Source organism: Eulemur rufifrons, chromosome 29, assembly GCF_041146395.1.
Source record: "Eulemur rufifrons isolate Redbay chromosome 29, OSU_ERuf_1, whole genome shotgun sequence".
In the NCBI taxonomy this organism is placed as follows: Eukaryota; Metazoa; Chordata; class Mammalia; order Primates; family Lemuridae; genus Eulemur; species Eulemur rufifrons.
In genome coordinates, this window is record NC_091011.1 from 87,176,006 (window position 1) to 87,197,181 (window position 21,176).

The 21,176-nt window shown below is 43.8% G+C and overlaps 1 protein-coding gene across 1 annotated transcript; it reads left to right on the plus strand.

The window, feature by feature from the left end:
* Positions 1–1,681: 1,681 nt before the first annotated feature.
* TMEM213 (transmembrane protein 213) lies at positions 1,682–6,266 on the plus strand. The gene is made up of 3 exons (XM_069462703.1): positions 1,682–1,763; positions 5,226–5,297; positions 6,097–6,266. Exons 1-3 carry the CDS (start codon positions 1,682–1,684, stop codon positions 6,264–6,266), a joined length of 324 nt encoding a protein of 107 aa, XP_069318804.1.
* The last annotated feature ends 14,910 nt before the right edge of the window (positions 6,267–21,176 follow it).

A 21,176-nucleotide genomic window follows, 5' to 3' on the forward strand; every position in this document is an offset into this window, starting at 1 on the left:
TGGAAACAAAACCTTCACTGTGCAGTGTTCTCTGAGCCCCCTAGTCCTCAACCCTCCTCCATGATTTCCCCATTCTCTGTAGAGACCTGCTCACCACACGAATTTCATTGTATTGTCATTATTTGTCCATCTCCCTCCCTCGACCTTGAGCTCTTTGAGGACAAGAGCTGTGTAGTCTTACTCACCTCAGAGTCTCCTGCCAAGGGCCTGGCATGTGGCAGCCACTTGGTAACTGTTTAATGTTCAGCCAGCGGTAGGACTAAACCGGACGTGTCCACTGCCTGACGAGTGCACCTTCCTAAAGCACTGCTGCCCCTTGCGCCAGTCCAGGAACACAGGGCCACCACTAACTTAGCCCTTTAGGAAAATGAGAAGAAAGTGCCTTCCTGCAGTAGGACACCCTCACCCTGGGCTCATGCGTGGCTTCCGTGTCCTCCCACAGAGCCGATTCCATCCCTCACTCTTACCGGGCCCGTGCGTGCGCAGGAACACGATGCACACGTCTGGGCACGGCAGGCCCGCATGCACACAGTTATCTCACCTTTGCTCGTGCCGTTCCTTGAAAAGCCCATCCACTCCCACCTGCGCGCGTAAACATCACCCCACCCAATGCCACTTCCTCTGCCCGTCCTTCCCCCGGCCTCGCAGGCAGATTTAATCACTCCCGCTTAAACCGTGGAAGGCACCCTATCTGAGTCTTGCCCTCGTGCATCAGATTCCTCTCTTCACTGCCTGGTCGCACTGCTGCACTGGGCTCTCCCCAACGGTGGGGGCCACGTCTCAGTCATCTCAGTCTCAAATGCCGAGGATGGTGCCTTTCATCTACGTGGTGGGTATTCAACACGTGTTTGCACTGAAGGCAGAGCTCCAACCTAGGTACCAGGCAGCTCAAAATCTTTACAAAACCTTGCCTTTGTTTCAAAGCCCCTCCTCTCCCACGAGGCACACAGAAGCCGTTCTCCCCCCACCCCTCCTCGGCTCACCTACACCTAGCTGAGCTGCAGTCTCAGGTGTGCTGTGGACCTGTGAGCACCCTTGCAACCTCTGGGCCTTTGCTTATCTGTCCCTTCTACCTCCAATGCCCTTCCCCCCTCTGCCTGCCAACATTCTACCCATCCTTCAAGGCAAGTCAAACATCGTTCTCCTCATGAGGTCTCCCACCAGCAGATGTGGCCTCCTGCTCTGACACCCGAAGTACTTTGTCCTTCCCAAGTCATTCCTGAAATGCTGCTCTGGGTCCTAGCGATGTATGATTACAATGAAAGCATTTTGAGGGCAGGGATTCCCAGACGTAGGCATAGTGCAATGCACACAGTAGGTGCTCAGCAAACGTCAGACTGAATGGGATAGGGCACCCACGCCACACCTGCAGAGGGAGAGGCAGCGGTCCGCAAGGAACCAGCAGGACACGCATCTCCTCTCCTCTCCTCTCCCCCTTTTTCTCAACAGGGACAAAATTTGTGCTCAAGGGAGAAGGGCACAAGTTGCCCCTCCCTTCCTCCCCTCAGCCAACAGCCTGGCTTCCCTTCTAGAAAGGTGAGAAGGTGTGACAGGTGAAGTTTCCTTTGCTCCACCCCCTTCTCCCCAAACACAGACAGAAGTTCACCTCTGGCAGAGTTGTTTTCCAGCTCCCACGGGACGGGAGTGAGCTCGCTGCAGGGTACACGCCTCCCTCGCCAGCATGCAACGCCTCACCTCTGCCAGCTGGGCCGCCCTGCTCCTCTGCCTGGCCTGCACCTCCGTCCGCCGGGCTTGCTGGGCAGGTAGAGTCCTGAGCTTTATTCCTGGCCCTGCTGGGCAGGGGGAGGGAGGGAGGGAGGAGATGGGAGGGCAGGAAGGGGAGGGAGAGGATTCCTCGGCCAGGGTTGGTCCTGCACAAGGGAAAGAGGAAACTTTCTCATCTGAAGGATTAGGCAGGGGTGGGGGTGGGGGGGTCTTGGGTTTGCCTAAGCTGAGATCAAATACTCAACTCCTCAGCCAGGACAGGGGCAGCCACCTCTGCCGGCCTTTCCCACAAAGAAAGAGGAGAAAGCAATTTGCCAGGGTCTCACACATCAGGGGACCACACCGGCCTAAAACTGCATCTTTTGATCTGCTGTGTCTCAAATGTCCTTCTCGGCTCCCCTGGGCTGTGGTGATTTGCAGCCTCCCCTGTGCACATTTGTGTCGAATCTTCCTTCACCTAAAGTCCTCCGTCCCTCTCTGTCCCCTGCATTTCTGCTGCGACTTTCACAAAACCCGACCACCACGAACACTGTCATTCTCTGTCTACCACACTCCTGCCTCCCCCGGCACTGGAAATGTTGAGTTCCCCCGTTTTCTCGGGGGGGCTGGAGGGTTGGTTTGCATCCCCTGTCTTGCTCTGCCAGTCTGGGCTCCGCACCTCATGGCAGAGGGACCTTGGTTACAAACTCGTGCTCCTGGCTGTGATGGTGCCCTCAGCTCCCTCAGAACACTGCCTGTCCTGCGCCCCGACACACTCACCCCCTCAAAATCAACCTTCCCCCGCAGAAGTCTGTATCTGTCTCTCCCACCCCCAGTTTGTCCTGTAGCCACTGCCAGGTGGTCCCGTGGCGAGGCTCAGAGCACGAGCTCTTAGGCTACCGACTCCAGCTTCCACAGCTTCCCAGCTCCACGACCTTGAGCAAAGTACTCACCTCTCCGGGCCCAGTCTCCTCATTTACCACCCGGAGATCACCGGAGTGCTTATTTAAAGGGTTGCTGTAAAGAGGAAATGATATGACTGCATGTAAAGAATTTAAAAATAGCACGTGGGAAACACACAATGGACGTGAGCAATTATGCTTAGCACATTCGTTTATTTCCTAACTTCACCCCTCCCCAAATAATTTCTCTCTGTTTACCCTCACAGCATCTTGCTCATGACAGGGGCTCAAAAAAAAAAAAAAAAAAAAAAATTTAACTGCACTGAATTGCTGGGTCCTCCCAGCAACCTGTCCTTTAGGTGATGCCGCTTGGGTGCCCCTGGCTGGCTGTGCTTGTAGGGGAGGAAGGTGATGCTGAAATTTGTCGGAATTCCCACCTGTGCTATTCTCTTTGAACCACATTAAATTGCTGATACTGGGCAGTTTTTGACCTATACAAATAGCAATTCCATACAGTTTAACCAAATACTAGCAGTCAGTTAACTAGTTTTTTTTTCCACTTGCTTTGGATGAGGACCCCCTCCATCCTAGGCGTAGAGGTGAGATGAAAGTCAGACCCAAGGAAGTTATTTGAGTCATAAGGAAAATTAAAATGGTGAGGAGTCAATTTCTCCAAAACAAGTCAAGACCAACCTCTAAGCCATTTTGTTGTAAATAATTTACAGTCACAGATTGCATCAAGGCAATTACTATTCTTCAAGCAGGACATTGGAGCAGTTTGGGGAGGTGGGTGGCATAAAATTAGTCTGAGAGGCAATTTCATGGTTTTAGCTAAACAATAGTTTTCTTCCAAACTTCCTGCCATGTGACAGCAGGCACCTCTGAAGGACATGCTGACCTACAGGCACTGGGGCCTTCAGAGTTTTCAAACCCTTTTTTTCCTTTTTGTATTCCTAAAGAAGCACATGAACAGCAACGTAATTTCCAGAAAGGTGCTTTCAAAATCCATGTTTTGGTTTTAAGCTACCCAGATCAGCCTTGGCACTGTCTAATAGACCTCTTGTTGAGGGAGGGAATGTCCCATATCTGCGATGTGTTTCCAATGTGGCAGCCACGAGCCACACGTGGCGATCTGAACACTTGAAATGTGGCTAATGTGACCAATTTTAATAAACTTAAATAGCCACAAGCGACTACAGCCTGCTGTATCGGACAGTGGGGATTTAGGTCATCTCTCTTATTGGCAGTTACAGGAGGGAGCATGGGGAATGGCTTTTCTTCCTCAGATCCTTAACCCAATCCCACCCCCACAAACTAATAGAAACTTCAGAATTCCTGCTAAAGTTATTTGCAATCTTTCTGCTCCTAGCCTATGAATCCAGGGACAATTCTAAGCACTGCATGTTCTGGCAATCTCTGGACTTGCTTGTCTGAACTTTAATTTTTTTTTGACAACCATCTGCATCGGTAACAATATCATAACCGTAACAAATAAAGAATCAAGGTCAGATTTCAATGTTTATTCGTTCACGTTTTTAAGGGAATTGAAGATGTTTATGAAAAGACATTCCGGATGTTTCAGTGGTTGTTTTAACATATACAGGGAAGCTACTTTATAGCTATATCTAATCTGCAGAGAAAGCAACTGAGATAGTGTTTAAAAGCCATAGATAGCAGGTTCGAAGGGCAATGAGAAATGAAGATAAAGCCTCTCTGAATGAGAGTGGAGCTATAGGAAAGAGTGTATGAGTTTGTTCAGGCTGTCATAACAAATACCACCAACTGGGTGGCTTAAACAACTTTAACCACAGTTCTGGATGTTGGAAGTCCAAGATCAGGGTGTCAGCGGTTGGATTTCTCCTGAGCACACACCCTCCTTGGGTTGCAGATGGCACCTTCTCCGTGTGCCCTCACGTGGCCTTTTCTCTGTTCAAGTGCATCACCACTGGTATCTCTTCCTCTTCTTTTTTTCTTTTTCTTTTTCTTTTTTGAGAAAGGGTCTATTTCTGTCACCCAGGCTGGAGTGCAGTGGTGTCATGATAGCTCACTGCAACCTCGAACTCCTGGGCTCAAGTGATCCTCCTGCCTCTGACTCCCCAGTAGCTGGGACTACAGGCACTGGGGATAAACTACCCCACCTGGATAATTTTTCTATATTTTGAAGAGATGGGGGTCTCATTCTTGCTCAGGCTGGTCTCCAACTCCTGGCCTTAAGCAATCCTCCCACCTCAGCCTCCCAAAGTGCTAGGATTACAGGCGTGAGCCACCACGCCCAGCCTTCTTCCTCTTCTTATAAGGACACCAATCATATTGGATTAGGCACCCCCTAAATGATCTCATTTAACATTAATTACCTCTTTAAAGACCCCATCTCCAAATACAGTCACATTGGAGTTAGGACTTCAACATATGAATTTGGGTGGCAGGGGAACACAACTCAGTCCGTAACAGGGACTGAATTTATGCTTTGTTGCATAGAGCCTCTCAATATACCTATACTGGAACTTCCATAACACTTTCATTATACTCACTACTGATTTACAAAAAAAAGGTCTCAAATTCCATGGCTGGGAATGGCTTTTTCTACTGCCTGAGACTATTCCCTGTCTTTTCTTCCAGAAGCCAGCAGCGGCAACAGCTCAGCCTTGACCATCCACCGCCCAGACGCCGGGACCCTGGAGGAGTGCCCCAGTAAGCCTCTCTTGCCCACGCCCCAGCCCCAGAGCTGCCCTGGATCTGGGCGGGACACAGCCTCCTTGCTTTCCATCGATGGGTGTCAGGGGGCCGAGCACCTGCTTGGCCTTCCTGTGCACTGGTGTGGTTTCTCCCAGAACTACTTGCAGAGCAGGTCTAAAAAACTGTCATGGCTTTGATCTCCATCTAGGCTCACAATGTTGACACAGGTGGCTTTCATGACCCATCCCCAGGTCCGTAGCCAATGTGTCCTGGGTTCAAATGCTTGTAGAAGTTTTGAGGTGGAAAGGCCATAAAAATCGACTAGTCCAACTTGTGCAGGAGCTTGGTTTGGGACCCTTTGTATATGTCTGTTCATCCTCTTCTTGAATGTTTCCAGTGGCGAGGAGCTCAGAAATTTACAGAGCAGCCACTGGTATGCACATCCCATTAACAGACAGCTTTGCTTTGTCTTGTTGCTCCCTCTATCTTGCCCTCATTGAATGACCCAATGTGTTAACTGCTGGCCACTTACGAAGAACGGGAACAGGCAATGACACACAGAGATTAAGAATATGGTTTTGGAGCCTTGCAGACTTGGGTTTGATTTCTGCTTCTGCTGTCTTGTGACGCTGGGCAAGTTACAGCCTCGGTTTGAATAAAAACTGTAGCTGCCACTTAGCGAAGAGTAAGCTAACGTGTGACAGCACGAGCATGGGGCAGGGACGGGGTAAGTGCCCTTCTGTCTTAGCCACCACGTTATCGCTCTTGTTCCTACTCATGGTGCGACGCCTCCTGTCTCTCCCTGCCCCGTCAGACGTCGACTTCTGCCCGCTGGCAGCCCGGTGCTGCCACGCCGGAGTGGACGAGCACGGCTGGATCGCGGCGGCCGTCGGTTGGAGCCTCTGGTTTCTCACCCTCATCCTGCTCTGTGTGGACAAACTGATGAAGCTAACTCCAGAGGAGCCCAAGGACCTGCCAGCGTGAGACTGGGACTCCTGGCCCAGGATTGGCGATTGCCACCAACGTTTGGATAGCGGGCAGGGGACTAGTGCTAACGCGGCTTCTAATCTCAAAGTCATTTTCGCCTTTAAGCTGCAGTTACTTTTAGAAGGGAAGGGAAAGGGAAGGGAGAAGGGAAGGGAGGTCCACATTAGGCAAGGCCAGGGCCGCCTTCAAGCTGACTCCCAGGCACCTGGGTCTTCTCTGATAAGCCCTTTCTCAGGCCAGTGCCCCGGGGAAGAGCTCCTGGTCCAACCAGAGCTCTCTTCCAGGCGCGGGGGGAGTGCGCAGGGAACACAAGGCTTCGTCTTTCAGTCACCGCCTTCAAACCCAAGCTCAAACCTTCTCACCAAAAACAGGTCTTTGGCTTCTGTCCCTCACCTGAGCCGAGGGCATAACTGTCATTTTAAAATGTGGTATCACCCTTGACACGCCCCTCTGTGGCCCCACATCCGGCCTCCTCCAGCTCGCTCCTGTCCTGCCCCTTCCCTGCCAGCGCCACGGTTCTGTCCCTCACTGCCTTTCCCTACAGTCACTGTGTCCCCACCACCTTTGGTTCTTCCTCCTCAGCTTGTCACTCCCCTAGGGCAGCTGCAGAGTAGGCGCTGTCACCCACCTGCTGACACCGCCAGCTGCTCCTGGAGATTCCTGCTTCTCAGCCTGTTGTTCAGGTCCCTGTGCGAGCCCAGCTGTCTCTGCCGGCACCTCCCAGAGGGAGGCTCTGACTGCCCACTCCTCCTCCTGGTGTCTTCAGCTTCTCCGCTGCCACTTCCCCTGCTGGGACAGCTGCCCTCCCACTCCACCCTGAGAATGCGGGCCCTTCCTGCAGGGTCTGCCTGGGGCCTGGCCTGCACGCCCAGGCGACCTGGAGCTGGTGCTCTTAGGGCCCCTCTGCTCTGCCCTGAGGTGCAGCCGCTGTAAATGGGCCTCCTCACAGTGCCTGTGTCCTTCCTCCCACCCCTGGGGCAAAGTAAGCTATTTGTGTTTGTCCAATGAGTAACAGCCCACGAATGAATGAACGAACGAATGGGTCCCTGCCCTGGACAAGTGATGACCGTCACTCTGCATTAGGAACCTCCACGTTTCTCTAGATGGTTCAAATAACCCAGCTCTGAAGAAGCCAATGGCTTGGTCACTGCTCTCTCAGCAAATTACAGCCATCGCCACTCGGCAAGGAGAGTGGGTGTCGCACAGTGAACTCTTCCCATGGAGGGGGGCGGGTGGGTTTATCAGAAGGAAGAAATGACAAAATGACTCTTTACTAAACAATTTCTCCCCTCTGTGAGAAAACATGTATTTAGATTGGATAAGCTCTAAATAGTCAAAATAAAAAAATGAGAGACCTCCTACAAGGAGGCAAATGGCTCAAGGCTGCTCAGTTGCCCTTTCAGAAAATCTAAATAAACTCCCGACAACAGGAACTGACAGGATCGCCTGATTCCTGTTGTAGTCTTCCAAAAAGCCAGGTAATTTCTGCATCTCAGATGTTTAAGCCGTACACGGGGATGGATTTATTGTTCCTAGTGCTACATGATCACGTGTGTAGAAGTGTCAGCATCATGCCCGGCGTGTTCTGTGGACATACACATCAGCATGTGTTCCACTTTTTTGTAAATTCAGGGAAAGAGTTTCCACAATATGTGATGATTTATTTCCTGAGAGATGAAAAGATTCGTTAAGGAGCACACTTTGATTTAATGTCTGCAGACATTTTTAAAACAAAACGGTGTCTGCCATAGGGGTACGAGTCCTAGCTTTAAGAAAAGGGAAATTAAGATTTATTTCTGGCCAATGTGAACAGAAATAAGGCACTTTATCTCATTGGGCACCAATTTGCTGAGCAGAAAATGTAAGAATGGGACCAAATGAGTGGTTTCGAGCTCGGTTGTAAGAGCTTATGGAGCTATTTGAAAGTCCTCATGGAAGGGGGTGGACATGAGGTCTGTTGTCCCTTCGCCCTGAGCAGCTCGGCTCCTGTCTCACACACCAGACCTCGTGGTCAGGTCACACCTGCTGCTCTGGGAAGTGAAGGGTCAGCTGCAGCGGCTGGTGTCTGAGGCCCCCTCCAGTCTGGGGAGACCTGGAGATGCTCAGACTACCTTGAAGTGAGTACGTGCAGTCTCTGCCATCTCGCACTGAATTGCAGGCACTTTGTAAATTGCCGTTCTTTCATCAGCACGAGAAGGAAGACAGACCAAATCTAAACAACCACTCTTTTCTTTGAGACTCCAAGAAAGAAAGATAGTTCTAGAATTTGACGGCCCTACTCCCCAGATGCTACACCTCAGATTTAGTCTCACGATGAAATCTCTTGATTACAGCAGGACAAAGATCTGTCAATAAATTACAGAAAGTTTGGGGAGGAAAAATAAGCATCAACTTCCAGGGAGCTAATAGCTTCCCACTTTAAAGCAACAGGACTTGCCTGACCTTTCATTTTAAAACTTTGCCTTTAGTAGTCAACCCTGCCCTCAGCGTTGCTACAGACTATGTGACACAGAGTCCATATAATCCAGGGCATTTGGGTATCAAAACGTCATATGTAGGCCAGACGTGGTGGCTCACGCCTGTAATCCTAGCATTCTGGGAGGCCGAGGCGAGAGGATCGTTTGAGCTCAGGAGTTCGAGACAAGTGCGAGCAAGAGTGAGACCCCGTCTCTACTAAAAAAAAAAAAAAAAAAAATAGAAAGAAATTAACCAGACAACTAAAAATATATAGAAAACATTAGCCGGGCATGGTGGTGCATGCCTGTAGTCCCAGCTACTCGGGAGGCTGAGGCAGGAGGATCGCTTGAGCCCAGGAGTTTGAGGTTGCTGTGAGCTAGGCTGATGCCACGGCACTCTAGCCCGGGCAAAAAGAGTGAGACTTTGTCTCAAAAAAAAAAAAAAAAAACGTCATATGTAGAAATAAAATGTTAAATATTAATGTGTAGAACAATTATCTAAGTTTTAAAATTATCGTTTTATTTATTTATTTATATATTTTTTGAGACAGAGTCTCGCTCTGTCGCCCACTCTGTGCTCACCTCCATGCAGCGCTGTGACGAAGACGCTCTCCTTGGCTCTCCCTAGGCGGGCTTCTCTGAGCCCTCTTCTCCACTAGGCCTTAACCTCGCCTTATAAAAACTACTTACTCTCAGCACAAATGATTCCAGCCACCCTCCTCTCCCCACGTTAAAAGACTTGAACAAACACGACAGTTTCTAACCGCTCCAGGCGGCCTCCCTGGAATGAGCAGGACGCAGAGACCCTGCCCTGGGAGATGCAGCTGAAGGTGAAGGACGCCAGCCCCAGGGCCCCGCACATCCTGTGCACTGCACGAAGGTCCATTCCCATCCAGACGGAGCTACACTATGTGAGAGCTGGAGGTGGCAGGGGTGGAGAACTCAGGGCTCTCCTCCAAGTCCTAGGGCAGCAGGAAGCCCCCTCTGATATAGCCACACTGGACGCACATGTGCACACCAACACACACACACCCCCCCTACCGCTTTGCCCTGGCCATGCTCTAGGGGTCCCTGAGCTAGCTTCTCTCGCCTGTCCACAACCTACAGCTGATTCCACCCCTGCCTGGTTCAGGGTGATGGCGGGAGAGCAATGCAGAGTGTTGGAGGAGCCAGCGTGGGGCGTGCTGGGCTTCAGGGAGCAGATGAGTGTAAAACATAAGCACACGTGGCAGCCACGTCTGCTGCCCTGGGACCTGGAAAGCCCGTCCATGGCAGCCCCTGCTGTTCACAGCACACTTACCCAAACAGTATCCTTGAGGAATGGGAACCTTCTTAAATTTGCATGGTGGTGTCCAAAGGGCTGCTAAAACCTAAGAGAAAAAGAAACTACACGTAAGATGTAACGCTTGGCTTCATTTACAGGCTTGTCTGACACAAAGCACACTCGCTATGTAGCACATTTGCAAACGCATTGTTTAAATTGTACTGGAAAGAAAAAGATAAAGTTTTTAAAAAGCACAAACCACAATTACAAACTACAATCAACAGTGCCCAGACTGCTAAGGGGCCATTGAGGATGGAGCCACAGTGTAGGTGGCAATACTGTCCCTTAGACCGCACATGTGGGGATAAGTGATTTCAGTGTGTGCAGAGCCCATTGCTCTTACCCACTAACGAAGACAGGACCAAAAGTGCAATTACCATATTTCTTTTATGACATGTTCATTTTTATCAAGAAGGAACAAGAGTCCAATGGTTGTTTAAAAATAAACAAATCTCTCTCTCTTTTCATTGGTTGAGCAAGTGGCTTTTTTCCCAAATTTGTATTGTTATTAACAATATATGAAATATAGAGAATAATTAAATTATCAAGCCATGGAGGAAACTTAATTTCATATTACTAAGTGAAAGAAGCCAATCTTAAAGGGCTACCTACTCTGTGATTCCAACTCTGTGATATTCTGGAAAAGGCAAAACTGTGGAGGCAAAAAAAAAAGATCAGCGATTGCCAGGGGTTGGGGGTGAGGGCCGACTAGTCAGGGAACAGAGGGCTTTTAGGCAGTGGAAACACTATGTATGATGCTGTGATGGTGGATACATGTCATTATACATGTGTTAAAACTCATAGAATGGACAACACCAAGGGTGAGTCCTAAAGTCAACTCTGGACTGGGGGTGACAATGACGTGTCAATGTAGGTTCATCAGTCGTAGCAAATACAACACCGCTCTGGGGAGATGTTGATAATACAGGTAGCTGTGCACTGGAAGGAACAAGGGATATATAAGAACTCTCATTACTTTCCGCTCAATTTTGCTGTGAACCTAAAGGTGCTCTAAAAAATAAAGTCTATTTATAAAAAAATTTTTTTTAATTTAAAAATTTAAGTCTCAGGAGAGTTTTAGTACTCACTCTAGAGAAGGGTAGTATTTTATGCATCACATTAAATATCCTTGAATTTTTAAATCTTCAACAAATAAAAGACTCCCAGTAGAAGGCTATCTTCGGTGTCTTATGTACTGGGAGCAAACTTTAACACTGTTAGTTCATCAAGTCCACTCTTAGGGTCATTGAATCGGTTATGAGTGGCTCATTTACTCTTAAGAAAACTATTCTCATCTATTTTGGAAAAATAGATGACATACAGCCAATGTTAGATCCAGCCCTTCTTCCTGTGAAGTTTTATTCGTTGCTAACCCCAGTGTTCTGGACGTCAGCGCAGGCAGACGGTATAGTTCATCATACCTCTCAGTTCATGGCACCGTTGGTCTCCGTAAGGTCCCCTCATCTCACGCTATTCCCTTTCATCCCATTCCCCTCTCATTCTCCTGCTACTGTTCCCCTAAGGCAGCCATATGAGTCCCTGCAGGTGCTTTTATAAAATGGGAGGCATTATTATAAGTTCGGGTGTCTGGATTTACATCAGTTCTCACCCTGCCTCTTACTTTTTTCACTCAGTAGTAATGTTTTCAAGATCTATTTGGGCTGCTACATACCTGTCATCTAGAGCTCCCACCTGCTGCACAGGATCTCGCATGGGAGCCCACCACGGACATCCCCATTCCCTGGGAGCTGGACTCCCAGACTGTCTCCAAGCCCCACTTTCATATCACACTGGGATGAAAATCCTCACATGTTCCTTTCATGGGCCTGTGATTGTATTTTCCCGGAAAATATTGCCAGATGTAGCATCACTGGGTCATAGCAGAAACACATTAATTAAACTAGGTACCATGGAGTGACCTGCTTTTCAAATTGCCATACAGATCTTTCATTCAGTTGACCCAGAAATTGAAATTGACTTTTCATTGTTTCTTTCTATCACCCTATTTCAAGATAGATAGCAGTCATGTTTATGCCTCACCTAAGAATAATATCCACAGCATTCCCACTGTTAGATTTTGAATTCAATTTATTGAATTCAATTTCATTTTGACTCTGAAGACAGCATTGCTATCATTTGCATCAGAGTTAGCATTTTTCTTTTAACATTATTTTTAAAAAGATGATTATGAATAAAATTCTAGGGAGTGTGCATTTTGGCTAATTTGAAAATAAAATTTACTTCCCTGTTACTATATTCCAGGCTAAATGTAGATTTCTTTTTTTCCACCTTCAGATATGCCAGAGTTGTGCCAGGTTTGGGGAGATACAAAGGAAGGAAATGTTTTCAAGAGGACAACTCTCCCATTGACTTTTTTTGGAACTATATGTGAGACCACAGTGTTTTTCCTAGGAATGAACCAAAATGTAGATACTACCATTCCATTCTGAAAGTCTGTCCAGGCAAAGAGAATGATAGAACCAAGTTAGGAGGCTGGACGGTGGCCGTGTTACACATCAAGCTGGTGAGAAAAACCTCTAACATTGTTTCTATCAGAATAATACTGAGACTACTTCAGACCATTCTTATTTTAAAAAACACTAGAATGTACATGACAGGAGGCAGGGGGTTTTAATATTTTTTTATTTTTTTTTATTTCAAAACATTACAGGGTGCAAATATTTTTGGTTATATGGGTTGCTTTTATAATGCTTGAGTCAGGGTTATAAGTGTGCCCATCACCCAGATAGTGTTCACTGTACCCATTAGGTAGGTTTTCACCCACCCCCTCCTCCCCACTCCCCCCTGGTTGATTTCCATTGAGTTTTACTTCCCTCTATGCACATGTGTGCTCATCAGTTGGTTCTAATTTAATAGAGAGTACATGTGGTGCTTGTTTTTCGATTCTTTAGATACTTCACTTAGGATAATGGTTTCCAGTTCCATCCAAATTGTTGCAAAAGGCATTAAGTCATCCTTCTTCATGGCTGAGTAGTATTCCATGGTTTACATAAACCACATTTTTTAATCCACTCATCAACTGATGGCATTTGGGGTGAGTCCACATCTTTGCAATTGTGAATTGTGCTGTGATAAACATCTGAGTGCAAGTGTCATTTTGATAAAATGACTTCTTTTCCTTTGAGTAAATACCCAGTAGTAGAATTGGGTCAAATGGTAGGTAGACTTTTAGTTCTCTGAAGAATCTCCATACTGTTTTCCATAGAGGTTGTACTAATTTGCAGTCCCACCAAAAGTGTATAAATGTTCCTTTCTCTCCACATCCACTCCAACATTTATTGTTTTTGGACTTTTTAATGAAGGCCATTCTGACTAGGGTAAGGTGAAATCTCACTGTGGTTTTAATTTGCATTTCCATGATAAATAGTGACATTGAGCATTTTTTCATATGTTTATTGGCCATTTGTCTATCTTCTCAAGGAACTAGAAAAGGAAGAGAAAAAGAAGTCCAACGCCAGTAGAAGAAAAGAAATAACTAAGATCAGAGCAGAACTAAACAAAATCAAAAATAAGAAAATTATACAGAAGATCAATGAAACAAAAAGTTGGTTCTTTGAAAAGATAAACAAAATTGACCTCTTGCTAGGTTAACCAGGAATACAAGGGATAGGACTCCAATAGGATCAATTAGAAATGAAAAAGGCAATATCACAACTGATAGCACAGAAATACAAAATACCATGTGTGAATACTATGAAAATCTTTATACACACAAATGCAAAAACATAGAAGAAATGGACAAATTTCTGGAAACACACAACCTCCCAGGACTCAATCAGGAAGAAATAGCACTCCTGAACAGACCAATAATGAGCACTGAGATTGAAGTAGCAATAAAAACTCTTCGAACAACAAAAAGAGCCCCAGACCAGACAGATTCACAGTCGAATTTTACCAGACCTACAAAGAAGAGCTGGTACCCATTCTGCAGAAATTATTCCATAGCAGTGAGAAGGAGGGAATCCTCCCCAACTCATTCTATGAAGCCAGTATCAATCACCTTGATATCAAAGCCAGGAAAGGACACAAGAAAAAAAGAAAACTACAGACCAATATCCTTATGAATATAGATGCAAAGATCCTCAATAAAATAGAAGCAAACTGAATTCAGTAGCATATCAAAAGAAAAAAAATTCACCATGACCAAGTGGGCTTCATCCTAGGGATGCAAGGATGGTTCAACATACAAAAACCAATAAATGTGATTCACCACATAAACAGAAACAAAAACAAAGATCCTATGATCATCTCAATTGATGCAGAAAAAGCATTCAGCAAAATTCAGCACCCTTTCATGATCAAAACTCTCAAAAAACTAGGCATCAAAGGAACATATCTCAAAATAATAAAAGCCATATATGACAAACCTACAGCCAGCATCATACTGAATGGGGAAAAGTTGAACGCATTCCCACTAAGAACTGGAACAAGACAAGGATGCCCACTGTCACCACTTCTATTCAACATAAGGCTGGAAGTCCTAGCCAGAGCAATCAGGCAAGAGAAAGAAATTAAGGATATTCAAGCGGGGAAAGAGGAGGTCAAACTATCACTTTTTGCAGATGACATGATCTTATACCTAGAAAACCCCAAAGATTCCAAGAGACTCCTGGAATTGGTAAATAAATTCAGCAAAGTCTCAGTTTACAAAATCAATGTACACAAATCAGTAGCATTCCCATATACCAATAACAGTGAAGCTGAAAAATCAAATCAAAGACTCAATACCATTCACAATTGCTACAAAGAAAATAAAATACCTAAAAATATGCTTAACCAAGGAGGTGAAAGATCTCTACAAAGAGAACTACAAACACTGAAGGAAGAAATTTCAAATGATACAAACAAGTGGAAAAACATATCATGCTCATGGATTGGAAGAATCAGCACTGTTAAAATGTCCATATTACTCAAAGTGATTTATAGATTCAATGCAATCCCCATCAAAATACCAACATCATGTTTCACAGATCTACAAAAAATAATTCTATGCTTTATGTAGAACCAGAAAAAATCCCAAGCAGCCAAAGCAATCTTAAGCAAAATGAAGAAATCAGGAGGCATCACATTACCAGATTTCAAACTATACTACAAGGCTATAGTAACTAAATCAGCATGGTATTGGCACAAAAATAGAGACATAGACCAATGGAGCAGAACAGGAAACCCAGATATAAAAGCATCCACTCACAGCTATCTGATCTTTGACAAAACAGGAAACAATATATACTAGAGAAAATAATCCCTAGTCAACAACAAATAGTACTGGGAAAATTGGATAGCCACATGCAGAAGAATGAAACAAAATCCATATCTCTCACTACTTACAAAAATTAATTCAAGATGGATAAAGGACTTAAATGTAAGGCATGAAACCATAAGAATTCTAGAAGAAAATGTTGGAAAAACTCTTCTAGATATTGGCCTAGGCAAAGAATTTATGAACAAGATCCCAATGGCAATAACAGCAACAACAAAAATAGATAAATGGGACTTGATTAAATTAAAAAGTTTCTGCACAACCAAGGAAATAATTAACAGAGCAAACAGACAACCTACATAATGGGAGAAAATATTCACATGCTATACATCTGATAAAGGACTAATAACCAGAATCTACAAAGAACTCAAGCAAAGCAGCAAGGAAAAAATCAAACTGCCCCATTAAAAAGTGGGCAAAAGACATGAACAGAAGCTTTTCAATTTTTAAATTATTTTTAATATTTTAAAATAATTTTCACAGACTTGACATCCCACTGCAAGAGCTAAATTTTCCAGGAGAAAAACAGAACCTCCCTTGATCTCCCAGCTTCTCTAATTTGCATTCAGAGGTGTCAGGCAGATTTCCAACACACCTCTGGACAGTGACCACATGGAAGGCAGCCAGATTAACAGAAGCAAACACAGCTCTCAGCTCCCAACTTCCTGAGGCCAACTCCCTTTAAAAAACCCTGGTGTGGGGGTGAGGGTGGGAGTGAGGGTGGTGCTGGCCAGGGGTCATCTGGATAAGGTCTGTGTGATGGGAGGCATTCCCATGTAAGGCAAATAGAACTCCCATCACATAGAACTTAATGATATTTAAGGGTGATAACACTGGAAAATTTTTTACCCAGAGATGTTTAGCTCAACATTTAATGTTATTACATAATTTATTTTTACTTGCATCTGTGCGTTTCTATGAAACCCAAGGAGTTGGCAAAAGGCACATCAGACTAAGCAGCTTAGCTTGGATTTAAAAATAAAAAAAGCTGATCCTCTCCAGGCTAGAAGTTCTCTGCTTCAAATCCTCATTAGGAAAACTGCCTGTGATACTGGGACCATATAGTGAGTCATAGAATATGAGTGGAAAGGGACTTTAGAGGCCAAGGAGTTTCATCTTCTTCCCTCTCTCTCTTATGCACACATCCATTTAACCACATCTCAAGAAGAATGACTTTTCTCTGGCGACTAGTAAATTATGTTCATCACATTATGCGAGGACCTCTTAAAACTCATATATGCTGAAAATGTCCAAATCTTACAATCTATTTCTGATAATTTGCCTAAGAGAAAAATAATACAAAGGCAAAAAGTCTAGGAAGGTAATCTGGAAAAACAATTGCTTCTGATAATTTGCCTTTCTAGATAATGCAAACAGTGGAAAAAGAAACCTAAATGTCAAACAATAAGGTAATGGCAAAATAATATTACTATGGGATATTATATGGCTATAAAAGATAACTATGAAACTAAGTGGAAAATTTTTTATTGGTCAAATTATAAAACATTAAAAAAATATAAATATATTCCTAATGCTGGTGAAGACAAAATTAAAAGTATTATCAAACATGGACATTAGGGGTATAAATTTGAGCAGGATTTCTGAAATATAGTTGATAATATGGATTAAAACCCTTTAAATTTATTTGGACCCTTTGCCACAATAATTTCACCTCTAGAAATTTATACTAATGAAATAATCTGAAACAAGACAATTTATACAGAGATCTTTAGCACACCATTATTTATGATAATGAAACATTAGAAAAGACCATATGTTTAACATTAAAGAAATGATTAAATTACGGTATCTCCATAGAGAAAAATGTTATACAGAAAATACAGAGAGATATATATCTATATAGGCGTATGCCATTTTATTGTGCTTCACTTTATTGCGCTTTGCAGATACCGCATTTCTTACAATTGAAGGTTTGTGGTAACCCTGCATTGATCAAGTCTATCAGTACCATTTTTCTGACAGCATGTACTGATTTTGTGTCTGTGTGTCACATTTTAGTAATTCTTGCAATATTTAAGCCTTTTTCATTGTTATTATATCTGTTACGGTGATCCATGATCAGTGTTCTTTGATGCTACTATTGTAATTCTTTTGGAATGTCATGAAACGCACCCATATCAGATGGCAAACTAAATCCATAAATATTGTGTGTGTTCTGACTCGTCCACCAACCAGCCATTTCCTCATCTATCTCCCTCTCCTAGGGCCTCCCAATACTCTGAGACACCACAATATTGAGATTAGGCCAATTAAAAACCCTACAATGGCCTCTAAGTGTTCAAGTAAAAGGAACAGCCACATTTCCCTCACTTTAAATCAAAAGCTAGAAATGATTAAGCTTAGCGAGAAAGGCATGTCAAAAGCTGAGATAGGTTGAAAGCTAAGCCTCTTGTGACAAACAGTTAGACAAGTTGTGAATACAAAGAAAAAGTTCTTGAAGAAAATGAAAAGTGCTACTCCAGAGAACAAAAAATGAAAAGAAAGCAAAATAGCCTTATTGCTAATACGGAGAAAGTTTTAGTCCGTTGGATGGAAAATCAAAACATCTACAACATTTTCTTAAGCCAAAGCCTAATCCAAAGCAAGACCCTAACTCTCTTCAATTCTATGAAGGCTGAGAGAGGTGAGGAAGCTGCAGAAGAAAAGTTGGAAGCTAGCAGAGGTTGGTTCATGAGGTTTAAGGAAAGAAGCTGTCTCCATAACATAGAAGTGCAAGGTGAAGCAGCAAGTGCTGATGGAGAAGCTGCAGCAAGTTATCTAGAAGATCTAGCTATGATCATTGATGAAGGTGGCTGCACTAAACAACAGATTTTCAGTGTAGACAAAACAGGCTTCTATTGGAAAGAGATGCCATGTAGGACTTCCCTAGCCAGAGAGAAGTCAATGTCTGGCTTCAAACTTCAAAGGACAGGCTGACTCTCTTATTAGGGGCTAATGTAGCTGGTGACTTAGAGTTGAAGCCAGTGCACATTGACTATTCTAAAAATCCTAGGGCCCTTAAGAATTAAGCTAAATCTACTCCACCTGTGCAAAGTAGACTAGCAAAGCCTAGATGACAGCACATCTGTTTACAGCATAGTTTACTGAATATTTTAAGCCCACTGTTGAAACCTGCTGCTCAGAAATCAAGATTCCTTTCAATAAATTACTGCTCATTGATAATGCACCTAGTCACCCAAGAGCTCTGATGGAGATGTACAAGGAGATTAATGTTATTTTCTTGCCTGCTAACACAATATCCATTCTGCAGTCCACAGATCAAGAAGTAATTTTGACTTTCAGGACTTAATATTTAAGAAATACACTTCTTAAGGCCATAGCTGCCATAGATAGTGATTCCTGTGAATGATCTGGGCAAAGTAAATTGAAAACTTTCCAGAAAGTATTCTCCATTCTACTGGAGAATGGAGATTGCCATCAAGATGCCAATCAAGAACATTTGTGGTTCATGGGAGGAGGTCAAAATATCAGCATTAGCAAGAGTTTGGAAGAAGTTGATACCAGCCGTTATGGATGACATTGAGGGGTTCAAGACTTCAGTGGAGAGTCACTTGCAGATGGGGTAGAAACAGCAAGAGAACTAAAATTAGAAGTGGAACCTAAAGGTGTGACTGAATTGCTACAATTTCATAATCAAACTTGAATGGATGAGGAGTTGCTTCTCATGGATGAGCAAAGAAAGTGGTTTCTTGAGAGGGAATCCACTCCTGGTGAACATTATGGAAATGACAACAGAAGATTTAGAATATTACATAAACTTAGTTGATAAAACAGCAGGATTGTTTGAGAGAATTGACCTCAATTTTGAAATAAGTTCTGTGGGTCAAATGCTGTCAAACAGCATTACATGCACAGGGAAATCGTTCATGAAAGGAAGAGTCCATTGATGCGGCAAATTTCATTGTTGTTTTATATTAAGAAACCTCATGGTGGTGTTATTTTAAGAAATTGCCATGACCATCTCAACCTTCAGCAACCACAGCCCTGGTCCGTCAGTAGCCATCAACATCGAGGCCAGACCCTCTGCCAGCAAAAAGATTAAGAACTCACTGAAGGCTCAGATGATTATCAGCATTTTTTGGCACTAAAATATTTTTTTAAGGTATGTATATAGACATAATGCTATTGCATACTTAATAAACTACAGTATAGTGTAAACATAAACTTTTATATGCCCTGCTCATTGACAATGCACCTAGTCACCCAAGAACTCTGATGGGAAGCCAAAAAAATTGTGACTCACTTTATTGCGATATTTGCTGTGGTCTGGAACAGAACCTGCAATATCTCCCGTATATGCCTATTATGCGTGTCTGTATCTATGTCTATGCCACCACAAAATAACAGACACAAAGGAGTCTTTAATGACATGAGAAAATGTTTGTGACAATGTTAAAGAAGGAAAGTAGCCATTGTTAATATAATGAGAATGGTTTGCACGACATTGATGTAACCTGGCTGCCAAGGTGAGAGGGCTAGAATGCGCATGCGCGAAATGACGATGTCACTGTACTAGTCACTGGGGTGCTAGACGCCCTCCAGTGAGCATGTGTACTCTGTGGCCATCGCATTCAAAATGACCGAGTGAGTAGAAGAACGAATCTGCATCAAATTTTGCTTGAACATTCCTGTGCAGAAACTATTTGGATGATTCAGAAGGCTTTTGGGGCGATGCAACGAGTGCATCGCAAATAAAAGTGTGGCACAAACCCTTCAAAGATGGTCAAAAATCTGTTGAAAGCGAACCATGTTCTGGAAGGCCTGAAACAAGAACAACACCTGAGAATGTTGAATGTGTACAGGTTAGGTTAAAATACGTTGGGAAAACTGTGTGGCTACTTTGAATGGGGACTGAGGTGTCATTGTCCTGTGTACAATGTTTCTTGTATCGTCTTCTCTCTCTCTCTTTTTTTTTTTTTTTGAGACAGATTCTCACTCTGTCACCCTGCGTAGAGTGCCATTGTGTCAGCCTAGCTCACGGCAACCTCAAACTCCTGGGCTCAAGCGATCCTCCTGCCTCAGCCTCCCAGAGTGCTAGGATTACAGGCATGAACCACCACACTCGGCCTTCGTCTTCAATTAATGTCTCTATTTTTCCTATTACATGGCTGGATACTTTCCAGACAGACCTTGTATAATTGCACATATAATATGGACATATTATATACTGTACAAATATAGTATATATAATATGTCCCTCACATAGGTAAAATAAAATGCACAGGAAAAATCCTGGAAGGAATTTCACCAAAATGTTGAGGGTTTTTTCTAATGGTCAATTTAAGGAATTTTTCATCTGTACTTGAATTTACTTTCCAAAATCTCTAAAGAATCATTACTTCATAATAAAACTGTATCTAAAAATAAATAAAACATGGAGGGGGGGTAGGAAATGACCTTCAGGATATTATAAGACCTCTGAAAGTGCATCAACTCCTTCTGAGGTATTGTCCTTACTCATAAAGGTCCCCAAGATTCCTCCTAAGAACTAACCACCAAGTTTGGCAATGGAGGCTAAAAGAGGTTAAATAACTTACCCAAGGTCTTGTATGTATTATAGTAAGAAGTAAAGGTGGATCCAACCTCAGGGATTGTGACTACAAAGTTAATACCTGATTCTTCTATCATATACTTTATTATTATTATCATTACTACTATTACTACCACCATTACTACTACTGCTACTACTACTATTAGGATGCAATGTATCATAATACATTTTGACAATTATTTAAAAATAATTCTAACAAAGCAAGCCAGTCAATTTTATTTCTCAATATGCTTTTGTTTATAACCAAATCTCAAGTTACTAATGCACATTCAGG